General features: G+C 40.9%; 1 protein-coding gene and 1 pseudogene across 1 annotated transcript; both read left to right on the forward strand.

Moving 5' to 3' along the window:
* The first annotated feature begins 4295 nt into the window (after nt 1–4295).
* On the forward strand, nt 4296–11297 carry LOC114202983 (ankyrin repeat domain-containing protein 7-like). The gene is made up of 4 exons (XM_028096380.2): nt 4296–4691; nt 7379–7493; nt 7651–7821; nt 8284–11297. The coding sequence occupies exons 1-4, from the start codon at nt 4441–4443 to the stop codon at nt 8326–8328; spliced, it is 582 nt and encodes a 193-aa protein (XP_027952181.1). The 5' UTR covers nt 4296–4440; the 3' UTR covers nt 8329–11297.
* On the forward strand, nt 8941–11297 carry LOC114202981 (patched domain-containing protein 3 pseudogene; annotated as a pseudogene).
* Nucleotides 11298–15880: the final 4583 nt, after the last annotated feature.

Genomic DNA, 15880 nt, shown 5'->3' on the forward strand with positions numbered 1-15880 from the left:
GGTTTAATTACAATATAGTTTTAGTTTTCCTCAGTAGATCCAGTGAAATGCAAATGGAGACAGGTCCAAAAAAATGAATGAACCAGTTATGGAAAAGTGTTTGATGAATTTCTTGGTAACTCTTAAAAGGAGAATACATTTGTGACAGCCCTGAACTGGAATTGGAAAACCTGAGCTAAGGGATTTGTTAAAGCATTCATATCTCAGCTGTTTTTCATCATAAAACAAATATTACTCTAACACATTATTAATTCCATTAGTATAACTGAAATGAGTATGCGGCAAAACTGAACCGGGGCATATTTGAGCTTTAGATGGGGATGGGAGTTCTAATCAAGAACTTTCTAGAGGATGTGTGTTCTAGATCTGAAATTAGTTTCCGCAGAAGTCTGGGAATCAGAAATCTTAGGTTTCAGTTGATTGTGAGAAACTCTGGGGGACCCACATAGCATCTGACCAAGGAACACAGAAGCTCAGAATTGACCTACCATATACTCTTTGAGTAATTTGATCTATAGAAAAACACTAGAGTCAACCAAATTCTACAACTTACCTGGAGTCCTGGTGTGGGGTTCCTATCTCCTTATAGCCTGCTAATGTCTTTGACTCTCATTCCAGGTTGCATTAGGAAATGTCAGAGTCTTATGTTCAAATGTCACTACAGAGAACCTTTACTGGTCTCATAAGTCACCCTGGGGAATTCTGAGGAGACAAGTAAGAGACAAAAGATAATTTTCTAGCTGGAACCTGTAGGAGACAATTGCTTGTTGATCATAGTTGAAACCATTCACACACACCAAAATGATTTTGTCTAGCTAAGCTGGATAAGCCTGAGAAATTTTTTGTTGTTGTTTTTGTTTCTTTGTTTTTGTTCATTGCTCTTTCACCAATGAAGACACCCATCCTGGAACTATTCACCTCCTCAGCAGGGACCTTAGTGCTCTCCAGAGATCTGTAGGTTATTTCAGCAGCAATTTTGGCTGAAGATGCAGACCCTTGGTTTCTGAGTTGCTAGTTCCAAGCAACTTATTGTCAAATCATTCAACCTACAGACGTAAAATGGCATTAAAGGGCTTCTGAAGAATAAGTACCTAAATTTATATCTATGTATTTGCCTTGCCGTAAAAATAGACACCAAACTATCAAATTATGCAGTGCATCTTGTGCAACAGTGGTTTCTGTCAGTTTTTATTTCAGTTAATACTTTTTTTTAATTTTTATTTTTTAAGTAAGCTCCATGCCCAACATGAGGCTTAAACTCATAACCCCAAGATCAAGAGTTGCATGCTCTACCAACTGAGCCAGCCAAGGGCTCTTACTTTGGTTAATTCTTAAAATCATTAACAAATGTAATAGGAATCTGGTAAGTTTTGGGTTAGCTGGTTTTGTTAGCTGTTGTCATGGGTCTGCTCCTGTTCCTTTCTGTCTGCTTCACCCACAATATCAGGTATAATCCAGTTGTAATTACTGGATCAAGTAACACATTAAAAGGAGTTTCTGTAGACACTCAGTATACAGCCTATATGTATATATAAGCCACACAGCCCACCTTGTTTGCATTTTACTTGTTTTTTTTTCAACTGCATCATACCATTCTTCAATATTAGATCTTTCTGATGAAATCTTTACCATCCACTTTGTGCCTTCCCTAAGTACCTGCCAGAAACTTCCAACTTCTTCTTTTTTTTAATTTAATTTTATTGTGATGTTAATCACCATACATTACATCATTAGTTTTTGATGTAGTGTTCCATGATTCATTGTTTGTGCATAACACCCAGTGCTCCATGCAGAAAGTGCCCTCTTTAATATCCATCACCAGGCTAACCCATCCTCCCACCCCCCCCTCCCCTCTAGAACCCTCAGTTTGTTTTTCAGAGTCCATCGTCTCTCATGGTTTGTCTCCTCCTCCTATTTCCCCCTTCATTTTTCCCTTCCTAATATCTTCTTCTTTTTTTCTTAACATATAATGTATTATTTGTTTCAGAGATACAGGTCTGTGATTCATCAGTCTTACACAATTCACATCACTCACCATAGCACATACCCTCCCCAATGTCTATCACCCAGCCACCCCATCCCTCCCACCCCCCACCACTCCAGCAACCCTCAGTTTGTTTCCTGAGATTAAGAATTCCTCATATCAGGGAGATCATATGATACATGTCTTTCTCTGCTTGACTTATTTCGCTTAGTGTAATATCCTCTAGTTCCATCCATGTCATTGCAATGGCAAGATTTTGCTCATTTTGAAGGCTGCATAATATTCCATTGTATATATATATATACCACACCTTCTTTATCCATCCATCTGTTGATGGACATCTTGACTCTCTCCATAGTTTGGCTATTGTGGACATTGCTGCTATAAATATTGGGTTGCACGTACGACTTTGGATCCCTACATTTGTATCCTTGGGGTAAATACCCAGTAGTGCAATTGCTAGGTTGTACCGTAGCTCTATTTTCAAGTTTTTGAGGAAACTCCATACTGTTTTCCAGAGTAGAAACTACCAGCTTCTGTTAACAAAACTGAAGCTTAAGTTCTTCACTCTGTTGCCAAATAAATACACAGATATCAAAACAATAACCATTTACAAATTATAATGGAACAATACACCATAACAGTAGAAAAATGAAAAAGCCCAGATAGAAATATATCAAGAAGTATGCAAGAAAAAGAAGTATGCAGGATTTATATAAGGAAAAAGACTACCAGAAGCTTATGAAAGACATAACATGTATCTAGATACACTGAAATTGAAAGACATAACTTAAATTGAAAGACATAACTATTCATGTTTGATTCTGTTAAAATTAATTCTTTTACTGTAATTACAAATTCTCACTGTGAATTCTTTTTAATTTAGCATAGTGATTAAAAATTCATCTCAAATAATGTAGAGGTAAATATTGCCAAGAGAATACTGAAAGAGGAGATTAAGAAGGGGAACTACGGACCTGTAATGGATTAAACATAGTTTATAAAGAAGTTAAAATAGTAGAGTACGGATACAAGAAGACTACTAGTCATTTGTACAGAACGTAAAACCCAGAAACAGAAAAAAACATAACTGAGAATTTAATTAACGATGAAGTGGCATTTTAAACTAGGTGAGAAAAGATGGATTAGTTATGACAAGCAAATAACTATTTTTTAAAAAGTTCTTAGATGTTGGGGCACCTGTGTGGCTCAGTGGATTAAGCGTCTGATCTTAATTTCAGGTCCGGTTATTATGTCAGGGTCCTGAGATCAATCGCCACCCCTCCGCGCTCGGGGTGGAGCCTGCTTCAGAGTCTCCTCTCTCCCTCTCCCGCTGTCCCTCCCCCCATTATTGCCCCCCATTCTCTCTCAAAACCAAACCAAACCAAACCTTAAATGTTGCACCATGCTCCAAAATAAATCTTGGCTTGCTTAAAGATTGGGAAATAAGAGCAAAAAAAAAAAAAAAAAAAAAAAAGAAAGAAAGAAAGAAAGAAAGAAAGAAAGAAAGAAAGAAAGAAAGAAAGAAAGAAAGAAAGAAAGAAAGAAAGAAAAGAAAATGTAAATGTAAATGTAAGGCTGGGACAAATGGGAGGATCAAGAGGCATGCAGAAATACCTTTTCATTTCATCCGGAGAACGTGCATAGTTTTCCTCTCATAAGTTTGCACTTGATGATACACATTGCTGAAGTCTCTGACCATGAAAACAGATTTCTTTTTTTTTTTTACGATTTTATTTACTAGAGAGAGAGAACAAGCAGGAGGAGCATCAGGCAGAAGCAGAGGGAGAAGTAGGCTTCCTGCTGAGCCTGGAACCCAAACTGGGGCTCGATTCCAGGACCCCGGGATCATGCCCCGGGGAAGGCAGATGCCCAACCACCTGAGTCACCCAGGAGCACCTGAAAACAGCTTTCTGTTGCAGCATCTGCTCAATTGGCATGGAGACCGGCTGGGGTCCAGAGGGATATGGAAGAGGAATAAACTGAGGGAGAGCTTTTTTTAGGGAAGTTTTCTGGGGGACGAGGCATTCAGCATCCTGAAGTTTCATGCACTCTAGCCCCAGTAGGATACGAAGAGTGGTTTTCCACACCGGCGAGTCTAACTTCTGCAGATGTTCGGGAAAGCTCAGCCAACTCCCGCCAACGTTTGAAGGGGAACCCACCCCGGCTCACAAGCAAACGCTGAGATTCGAGAGACTGGGACCTCGCACATGCGCTTGGGGCACCCTTGGCCGCCGGCCCTTTGTGCGCAGGCGCAGCGACGCGGCTTTGTGAGGTGCCTGAGCGCACTTGTGTTTGGCTTCCTTGCTTGTTTACGGTTGGCAAACCGCGGAGTTTCGCTAGTGTGATGTAGTGGCGAGGCGGGTTTGGCTTATCTCTGGCGCTAGTGTTGGGCTCTAGAGGTGGTGAAAAGCCGAGGGGAAGGTGAAGTGTTTGTGAAGCCTCCAGGCTTTGCGATGGAGAAGTTTTTTAGCTTCCAGGATAAGAAGGGCGGGTCGTCCCTTCCAGTCACCAGCTCGCTGAGGGACGGCTCGGGCATCCCGTGTGGGAAGAGAATTGGAACCAGCAGCTCCGGGTGGGGGTACAACATCCGAGACAAAGATCTCAAAAAGATCCACAAAGTTGCCATCATGGGCAACGTAAGGAAACTGCAGAAGGTTCTCACTTTCGGGAAACAAGGCGTGAACGAAAGAGACAAGATGAACAGGTAATAGGGACTTGGAGGCCGGCTGCCCGAGACGGCGGGGAGGAGGTGGGGCGGACCGGGAGAAGCGCGCACCTTCCCGGGCTCCGCCTGTGGAACCGAGCCCTCCTGTCACCTAGGGCGCTTTGCGGTCTTCCCTCCTGAGGCCCCGCAGCAGGGGTCCAGCGCCCAGGTCGGCTGAGCATCAAAACGAAATCTTCAGCTGCCTTTGGACCCACTCATAATTCCCCGTATAGACCACTGTACAGACAGGTGTTTTTTTTTTTTAAGATTTTATGTATTTATTTGACAGAGAGAGACAGCTAGAGAGACAGGGGTAGAGGGAGAGGCAGGCTCCCGGCTGAGCAGGGAGCCCGATGCGGGGCTCGATCCCAGGACCCTGGGAACGTGACCTGAGCTGAAGGCAAGCACTTAACTGAGCCACCCAGGTGCCCCTCTTACTTTCTATTTAAAAAGAATTTGGGAGTGCAGGTGGGGATTGGTATCTTCTGACAACGTTTAGCCTCTTCAGAAGTAAAGGGGATATTTTTATGTGTACTTGTAGATTTTATTCATACATTAAATATATACCTGTTTTTTGTTGTGTGTAGCTTTATTACGTATAAATGATTATAGATTAATCATTTTATTTTAGTTACATCGTTATGAAAATAAATAATAAAAATGATAATATAAAGGTTTATAAAATTTTAGTTGTGTCCTTATGAAAAAAATAAAAAATAGGAAATATAAATGATTGTTGCAATTTCAAATGTATTGCTTTACTTTATAAAAGTTTTCTTTAAAAATACTGAACTCTCTGGGATGCCTGGGTGGCATAATCGGTTGAGCATCAGAGTCTTGATTTCGGCGTGGATCGTGATCTCGGGGTTGTGGGGTTGAGCCCCATGTCCGGCTCCATGCTTGGTGGGGAGACTGCTTGAGATTCTCTCCCTCTCCCTCTGCCCTTCCCCCCGCTTGTGCATACTCTTTCTCTAAAATAAATAAATCTTTAAAAATAACTGAACTCTCCAACTGTATCTACTCTTTCAATCCATTTATTTATCAAATAGAATCTGAACACATGTTATGTAGGAGACATACTCTACCCAGAATCTTTTCATTCTTAAAGACTTCATGTTGTCCAGTATTAGTAAGATGAGAAATTCTATTTATTTTATTTTATTTTGTTTATTTAAAAGATTTTACTTTTAAGTAATCTGTATACCCAACATGGGGCTCGAATTTATATCATTGAGACTAAGGTTGCATGTTCTACTGATTGAGCCAGCTAGATACTACTAAGATGAGAAATTTTATTTTATTTTTTTAATTTTAAGAAAAGATTGATTTATTTGGAAGAGAGAGGGAGAGAGAGGATCTCAAGCTGACTCCATGCTGAGCACGGAGCCATGGGGCTCGATCTCAGGATCTTGAGATCATGACCTGAGCCAAAACCAAGAGTTGGACACTCAACCAACTAGCCACCGAGGTGCCCCTAAGATGAGCAATTTTAAATTGCAGTATTAGGACTTAATCTCAGTTAAGGCTTTTCCTCCTTCCTTTCAAACGAAAATATTTCTTGAAGATAGGAAATTGTAAAAGTTAACCTTTACCTGCCCTTTTGAAATTTATAATAGTATTAAATACTAATATTGATAATTGGTAGTACTTGATTTTCATGTGACTTATAAATCTAAATATTTAATAAAATGAGCTGTCCCTGTTTATTTAAATCCTGAGTTTCCTTTGGCTTAAAGTTTCTTGAAAATCAGGGTAAAAATTACTTAAAACACATGCTCCGTTATTTTAGTCCTCTTTTCCCATAATGCTTTCAAGAACTAAAATTTATTTAAATGCCAGGTATATGACTAGAACTGCAGTAGACCTGTTGTGTATATCATTATTTCATTTAATGTAAGGCACCATAGATTGTCTGATGCCCCAGTAGTTTCTGTATCAATAAGAAATTTTTAAAAATTCTGCCAATTATAGTTGTAAGACATTTTGAATTATAAATTGCATTCCGGTGTCAGAGATATTAAAAGGTGACAAAATGAGCATCTTAGAATCACTGAAATGTAGTATTCTTGAAAATCCTTAAAACATATCTACAAAGTAGGCATAATCGTATCACTTTACCTAATTGGATGTTGTCTTTGTAAAATAGTAGTAATAGTAATAGTTATAATAATATTATGTAACAAACTTTGCATAGATCCTCATTTAAGCATCAGGCCGAGGTCTTGTGAGATAACTACTCTTTATTTTATTTATTAGTATTATTTTTTAGTCGTCTCTGTACCCAACACGGGGCTCGAATTCATGACCCTCAAGATCAAGAGTCACATGATCTTCAAACTGAGCTGGGCAGGGGACCCGAGATAACTATTTCTATCCCCATTTTGTTGATGAGGAAATTGAGGATAAGGCTGAGTAAGTGATAACTGTTAAGTGACAGAGTTGAAGTAGGATTCAAACCCAAGTTAAGCTGAATCCTGAGGTCATGCTCTACCTAATCAGATAGGCTGCTCTTTATTAGTGTGGTGAATAATCACTAATAAATATTGTACTTTCTTCAAAAGAAAACTAAATCTTTGTTTTGGAGTCATAGGAATAAGGTGCTATTTAACGTTTACAATCACATGAATTCATTGCATGTTTTGAAATAGTGCACTATAATTTCCTAAAAAGTTCTTTCACTTTCATAGGACTGCTCTCCATTTGGCCTGTGCCAGTGGCCATCCAGATGTCGTTGCTCTCCTAGTGGAGAGGAAATGCCAGCTTAACTTCTTTGATGGAGATTACAGGACTGCTCTGATGAAGGTATGTGGTAGCAGCTGTGTCTGCCTGAGATGGATTTGATTTAATTACTTAGAATGAAAATTTATTGCATTTAAGCATAACTAATTGGTGAAACCTGTGGCACGTTTACTTTAAATTTCCAGAATTTACACTCTGTTTCTTGGTGTAATACTGACAGGCTGTACAATGCCAGAACGAGAGATGTGTGAGTATTCTTCTAGAACATGGTGCTGATCCAAATCTTGTGGACATTGCTGGCAATAATTCTCTCCACTATGCTGCCGTTGGTTCAAATACATTAGTAGCAGAGAAGCTTTTACACCATGCAAATATTGAAGCGAGAAGCAAGGTACAGATCAACTGTATAAAGTATTTGAAATAATATATATAATAATAATAATATATATGTATATATAATTTTTTTTAGGCACAAAACATCTTTTTTTTTATGTTCAAACTGTGGTTTAATGTGTATAATCCACCTATATATTTTTAAAAAACATAGAATTACACCAGAGATGATATTTTGTAACCTGTTTTTTCATTAATATCACAGGAGGGTTCCCTATGATATTAAATATTCTTCCACAATTTTAATTTTAATGGACATACATCATTCAATCACATAAATATACAGAAATATCTCTTACTCCCCCTTCTCCCACCAAATTATATATGAGTGTATCTTATCGTAGCCTTATAAAACCAAGTATAACAATTTAAAAAAATCTTTGATAATGTGAACGGTAAAACTTAGAGTGGCTGGACATTTTTCTTGCATTTATTGACCAATCGTGTTTCCCTTTTTGAGGATGTGACTAGAATGCGTATGAAAGAGGCTCTTGGCTCAAGGTGAGTTGGGCAGAGGGGTTGGGTCCTTCTACCTCCAGCTTCTTGATTACACAGCAGCTACACAGGGAGCTCATGGGTCCAGAAGAGCCTGTTTTTTGTTGTTGTTTTGTTTTTTCCTCCCCACAGGGAGATACAGATGCCTTGTTCTTGAATACCATGTGCAAAAGCTTTTGATCACCTTCATCCATTTCACCCACCTTGGGGGGTAGGCTGTGGTGGAGTGGTCTGTCAAGTTCTTACTCAGTAGTCGTCAGAGGTCCAGGCTGTAAGCCTTGGCTCAATCGCCTAGGTGCCGTCTTTCAACAACCACTCCAGCTTCTTTCTCTGGTTAAATCCAGATTCCGGGTCTCGGTGCGGAGATTTTGACTTAGCTGGCCAGGAGTGGAAGGATATCCGGAGTCTGGGTTTCTAACCAGTGTGATTCTGGTTTCTAATCCGCTGATTCGGATCATCTGGGAGATTTAGACATTCAGAGTTGGGAAGCAACTTTCTGTTTCCGGGTCCCGGGGAGAGGCCCAGCTCTTGAGGATCCTAGCCACAAAACATCTTATTTATGTATTTATTTATATGTGTAATAAATACATATACCGAATTCTATACATCAGGTCCTGTCGTCATGGAAACAACTCCAAAGCCAGGGCAGGGAGGGCTAGAGAAAGGTGATGCCCATGGAGAGGGCAAAGTTCCGTCCCCCAGCCACCCTTCCGCCCCGGAAAGAGAATCTTCCCATTAGCGCTTGGGAGTGAATGGTGGGCTCAGAGCCCACAAAGGATTGAAGGCCTAGAGGGGAGTGGAGGTGATGGACGCTGGGTGCTGTGCAGGGGCTTAGGAAATGGGTGCTGCTGGGAATGGGTGGGAGACTCTGACCCAGTGGGGTAACTTGGGTGAGTGCAAGTGGGAGGAGAAAGCAGCAGGTTGCAGGCCAGTGCCGCACTGGGCACTGGCTTGATTTACTTGACCAAGGATGAAGAAGAAAACCTCGAGGAGCAGTACACCCTCATAGGGAGCCCGGCCAAGGCTGAGCGGCTCCTGGGAGTCCAGTCGAGTCGAGCGAGTCGAGGACAGGAACCTGAGCTGAACTGGGCTTTGGGGCAGAGCACGGAGTCCCTTGGGGCGTCCCATTCCCAGCCGCTGTCAGTGCGAGGACGTTCAAGTCGGCCAGCTCCCGGGTCGGAAAATCAGTTGTCGGAGAGATCCCTCTGCCACACCAACTGCCTAGAGGCGCCCCTCTCCCGCGCCTTCGGAAGGCTGAGGTGGGAGATGGGCTGGCACCCTAGACCTTCCTGCTGGCACCCATGCTGCTGACGGCCGCTCTGGGCACTGGCTCAATTTACTAGACCAAGGATGAAGAAGAAAACCTCGAGGAGCAGTACACCCCCAAAGGGAGCCCAGCCAAGGCTGAGCGGCTCTTGGGAGTCGAGTCGAGTCAAGGACGGGAACCCGAGCTAAACTGGGCTTGGGGCGGAGCACGCAGTCCCTTGGGGCATCCCATTCCCAGCTGCTGTCAGTGCGGGGACGTTCAAGTTCGCCGGCTCCCCGGATCAGAAAATCAGTGCAGTTTGGTAGGTCGAGAGACCTCGCTGCCATACCGACTGCCTAGAGGCGCCCCTCTCCCACGCCTTCGGAAGGCTGGGGTGAGAGGTGGGCTCGCACCCCTGGATCTTCCTGCTGGCGCCCATGCTGCTGACGGCTGCTCTGGGCACTGGCTCAAGGATGAAGAAGAAAACCTGGAGGAGCAGTACACCCCCATAGGGAGCCTGGGCAAGGCTGAGCGGCACTTTGTGCAGGGACATTTCACCGCCAACAACTCTTACCACTTCTGTCTCCAGGAAGAGCACCGAAGTCAATTTTGCTTGTATTCTGGCAGTCTCCAACACGGCCTCACTGCTGGAACAAGAAATCCTAGAGGAAATTGGTAAACTGGACGACGTGGTACAGGATCTGTATGTGACAGAGGAAAACGGAACCCAGATCCGCTACAGTCAGGTGTGCGCTAAGAACCAGGGCCTCTGCGTGCCCTCCAACCCACTCCTGGCTGCCTGGCAGATGAACAAGAATCTCGACCTGAGACACCTCACCTTCCCAATCTTCAACCAAACAGGTCAGCCCATCTACATGGCCGGCACCATTGGAGGAACCCTTTCAGGCAAGAGGACGGGAAGGAACCAGTTACTCGTGAAGGCCAAAGCCATGCGGCTTCTGTACTACCTGAAGACTGAGGATGGAGAGATCAACGAGCTTAGCAAGATGTGGTTGATCCATTTCCTGGACGAATTTAGCAACATCGAAATGAGTCTAGCCCTAAAGAAGATCCAGGTACCTGGTGGCTGGGCTTGATAGGGAGGCCAGGAGAAGGTGGGAGGAATAAGGACACTTCTTCCAAGGATCATAGCAGTAGCACTCCCTGATTATTTGATGGAGTCCTTGGTTAGAAGCTGGGAGTGCTCTACTCTATTTGGTACTTAATCCAGCGTCCTTAATCTCACACATCAAAGATGCCACAAATCTTAAATCCTTAGTAATGTTCTGGTGGAAAACACAAATCCTACATCCTCAAGGTAGGTCTGTTCCATACAGACATTGACCATCAGGTTTCCTAGTCAAATGACTTTGAAATTCCTACTTTTAGTTAAAGGCTCTGCTGTTTGGGGGAGCCCCCTAAATCTTGTTTGGAGTTCACTGAAATAAAAAAAAAATTAAAAAAAACAACAACAACAAACCTTTAAGCACAAGTTCCATGCTGTTTTTGAAAAGAGAACTAGCTTAGCATTTTCCAACTAAGTGATCGCATAGTACCAGGCACATGCTAAGTACTCTGTAACGTTGGGCCAGTAAGCCTACTAGTACTTGTGAATAAGCCTGGTCAAAGTGAGTCAACTACTGGAAAAAGCCTTTGGATGCTAGATCTTTCTGAAATATCAATGCAATTAAAATAGTAAAAGACAACAACCTAATAAAATTTAGAAAAAGTGACACATTTCTGTGGCTGTTAATGACTTCATGGTCTTATAGAGAACTCAGATTTTGTATAGTCAGGAGTGTCAAACTTCGGGTTTTTGCAAGAAACTTTGGAAAGCATGGCAGGGATTTGCGGGAAGAAGCAAATCTATGCTGCCTTCTTTATTCTAAAGTCATAGTTGCTCACATATTTTGATCTTTTACTAAATTTTAATATGTTGTTTCAATGAATAAGCTATAGTGTTTCGGTAGTGTTTGTAACACACACAGATATTGGAGTGAAAAGTTATTTACTTGGGTATATTTTTGTGGCAGGCAGTCTATTTCACATCACTTTCCAGACAACTGGAATTTGAAGCTACTTCTATGACCGTGATCCCTTTGTTGCACTTGGCATACCTGCTAATCATATTATTTGCAATCACATCATGGTACAGGTAAAACAGCCTTACTGGTTGTTTAACTCTTTTTAAAAATTATTTGCGTGCGATGAAATACATATAAAAGATATAAAATATATCATTTCAATCATTTTTCAGTGTACTATTCACTGGCATTAATCAGATTCACACTGTCAACCGTTGAATTAGATTCAACGTGCAACCGTCACAACTATCTGTTTCTAAATATTTTCCATTACCCCAAACAGACTTTGTATAAGCATTAGGCAGTAATCCTCCACGGCCCCAGTCCCAGTTAACCTTCATCTACTCTCTATCCCTATGAATTTGCCTAGAGATTTCATATAAGTGGAATCATACAATATCTGTTCTTTTGTAACTGGCTCATTTCACTTAGCACAATGTTTTCAAGGTTCAGCTATGACGTGGCATGCATCAAAACTTCATTCCTTTTTATGACTGACTAATATTTCATCGTGTATAAACAGCACTGTTTATCCACTTATCTGTTGATGGGCACTTGGAATGTTTCCACCTTTTGGCTATTGTAAATAATGCTGGTGGACAAATTTTTTTTGAGCTCCTGTTTTCAATTCCTTTCAGTATATACCTAAGAGTTGAATTGGTGAGTTGTATAATTCTTTGAAGAACAGCCAAACTGCTTACCACAGAGGCTACCCCATTTTATATCCTACCAGCAATGTATAAGGGTTCCAATTTCTGCACATCCTCACCAAAATTTGTTTCTTTTTGTTTTATTGATTATAGCCATCTTAGTAGTGGCAAAGTGTGGCTTGATTTACAATTCCCTAATTACTGATGATGTTCAGTATCTTTTCATGTGCTTATTGGCCATCTGCCTATCTTCTTTGGAGAGATGTCTATGCAAGTCCTTTGCCCATTTTTTAATTGGGTTGTCTTTTGGTTGTTGAGTCCTGTTGTTAATGAGTACTTTGTGTATTTTGGATATTAAACCCTTATCAGATATATGATTTGTAGGGGTACGTGGGTGGCTCAGTTGGTTGAGCGTCCCAATTCTTGGTTTCAGTTCAGCTCATGATCTCAAGGTTGTGAGATAGAGCCCCTCGTCAGGCTCAGTGCTGGGTGTGGAGCCTACTTAAGATTTTCTCTCGACCCCCCCTCTGCCCCTCTCCCCTGCTCACGCTCTTGCTATCTCTTTCTCAAAAAAAAAAAAAAAAAGATACATGATTTGTAAATATTTCCTCTCACTTCCATGTACTGTCTCTTCACTTTTTTGATAATGGCTTTAATGCACAGGAGTTTTTAATTTTGATGAAATCCAATTTATCTTTTATCATTTTCTTTCTGCTACTTATGCTTTTGGTGTTACATCTATGAATGCATTGACAAGTCCAAGGTCATGCACATTTTCCCTGTGTTTCCTTCTAAGAGTTTCATGGTTTTAGCTCTTAGATTTTAGTTGTTGAGCAGCTTTTAGTTCATTTTTGTATATGGTGTGAGGTCATTCTGCTCACATGGAATTCATTCTTGCACATATGAAAATCCAGTTGTCCAAGTACCATGTGTTGAAGAGACTGTTCTTTCCAAGTTGGTTGGATTTGGCATCCTTGTCAAAAATCAATTGGCTGTAGATGTATGGGTTTATTTCTGGACTCTCAATTCTATTCCATTAGCCTACCAGTCTGTTGATTTGCCAGTACCACACTGTTTCGACCGCTGTAGCTTTGTTGTGGAAATCACAGTCCTCCAGTTCTTTTCTTCTTTTTCATGATTAGTTTGGATTATCCAGGGAGCCTTGCAATTCCATATGAATTTGAGGGTTGGGTTTTCCATTTCTTAAGGAAAAAGGCCAATTGGAATTTTGTAAGATTGTGTTGAATCTATAAATGTCAATCACACCTAAATGTTTTTAGGTGTGTTTTAGGTGTGATTGACATTTTAAAAATACTGTCCTCCTCCCCATGAACTAAGGATTTCTTTCCATTAATTTAGGTCTTCTTTTTACCAAATTTTTGTATTTTTAGTCTTTCACTTCCTTGTTTAAATTTATTTCTAAATATTTTATTATTTTAGACACTATTTAAATGGAATAGCTTTCTTCATTTCATTTTTGGATTGTTGATTGCACACAAATAGAAACACAACTGATTTTTGTGTGTTCATCTTGTATCTTGCAGCTTTGCTCAATCTGTTTATTAACTCTATTAGTTTTATTGTGGATAATTTGGAATTTTCAGATATAGAATCATGTGATCATGTAAAAAGGAATAGTTACCTTCTTCATTTCCAGTTTGAATTCCTTTTATTTCTATTTCTTATCTCATTGCTCTGGCTAGCACTTCTACTTCAGTGTTGAATGCCATTGGTGAAAATGGGCACCTTTATCTTGTTCCCGACTTTAGAGGGAACTCTTTTAGTCTTTCACTATTGAGTATAATGTTAGCTCTGCAGTTTTCATAAATGCCCCTATCATTTTGAGGAAGTTCATTTCTATTCCTTGTTTCTTGAGTTTTTTTTTTTTATCATAAATGGGTATTAGATCTTGTCAAATGCCTTTTCTGCATCTATTGAGATGATCATGTGCTTTTTATCCTTTGCTTTATTAGTGTGGTGTATTACATTGACTGATTTTCCCATGTTGAACCACTTGCATTGCTGGGATAAATCCCACTTGGTCATGATGTATAATCCTCTTAATGTTCTGCAAGGTCCCTAAAATAGCAGTTAAAAGTTAATATACAGAAAGATGTCACTATGTGATCAAATATGCAAGAGATGGAGTTTCCCAGAGTTTATAACACAGAACAGTAACCACCACAGGCTCTTCCTCCAGGGCCTTCTTCCCTGTGTGTCAGTTTGACTCCTTTATTCTGGTTCTCACTTTCCCACAGTCCAGGCGTCTGAATGATCTTTTCAACAAGTTCCTCAAAGGCACACTGTACACCATCACAGGTTTTTGCACTTCCCTCTGAAATTCAAGAAAAAAATGTCAGAGTCTATTCTTTTCTGGTCATATTCCAATGTTTTCCTGGGAAATTATTATGGCATAAATATCAGCCGGCAGTATATGCAGAGGCAAATGAGCAGTTTCTCTTCAGAGGTTTAATATTTGTGAATTTCCCCCAACTCTCAAAGCTGAGCTATTCAAATTCTATCCAGAAGAAAAGGGGCATATAAAGCCCAGGGTTTTGTGATAGAATTGTACACTGTAAAGCCCTACTCAAATATGATGCCAAAGTTCCTTCTTAATTTTTCAGTTAGTTCTTAAAATCAACCCCCCAAACAGATTATTCCCATTTCAGAATAAGGAAATTCAGGCTCCAAGCTCAACAGTCGGGCTGTTCTGTGCCTGCAACCAAGCAGCTAGAGGTGACTGGATAAATGATATACAACCATGGACACTGGTCTCCTTTGGCATTTATGCTCCCCATGAAACGCATGTGGACATTGAGCCCTGCTCCGCAAATCCTACCTTTCACTAGTAATTACCTTTTTCACTATCTGAGTTGACTCACTTATTCCTTTATCAGAAAACTCCTCTATCTCAGCTCATGACCTAACTTTATGCTGAGATAAATAGAAACGATCTGACAGGAGCACTGATCATCCCACCGAGAGAGTCACCAACCTGTCTGCATTTGTGACCTTAGGCTCTGCCTTCACTCCTGTGACAGTGGATGAACTGTCCCTGCTGCTATCTAGGAGCATCCCCTTTTCTACTTCTCGGATCCCATCCCTTCTCCTTCACTGAAGAATCATGTGCCCTCACTACTGGATCATATCAGTCAGCTTTAAAAAGCCTGCCAAAATTACTGTCCATCTTACTATCCAACCAAGTACCCAACCACCCTGCCTTCCAGCCCACACACTCTTCTAGAAGGCACCCGGGTTCTCTCTTCTCTTTCAAAGCAAAATTGTCATCAAGCCTTACCTATGTAAGCCGTTTCCACTTCCTTATTTCACATTTTTTCTTCAGACTCTAACTGATCTTTGAACAACACCAGTGTGAACTGTGCAGTTCCACTTACACATGGATTTTTTTCAGTAAACACAGGACAGTACCGTAAAGGTATTTGTCTTCCTTATTTTAATAACATTTTCTTTTCTCTAGCTTTACTGTAAGAATACAGTATGTAATACACGCAACATACACAACATGTGTTAACTGACTTTATCAGTAAGACTTCAGGTCAATAGGCAATTAGCAGTTCAGTT

The sequence above is a fragment of the Eumetopias jubatus genome, unplaced genomic scaffold (genome assembly GCF_037043125.1).
Source record: "Eumetopias jubatus isolate StellerSeaLion01/CBP00866 unplaced genomic scaffold, mEumJub1_p1.0 scaffold_8, whole genome shotgun sequence".
NCBI classification, from domain to species: Eukaryota; Metazoa; Chordata; class Mammalia; order Carnivora; family Otariidae; genus Eumetopias; species Eumetopias jubatus.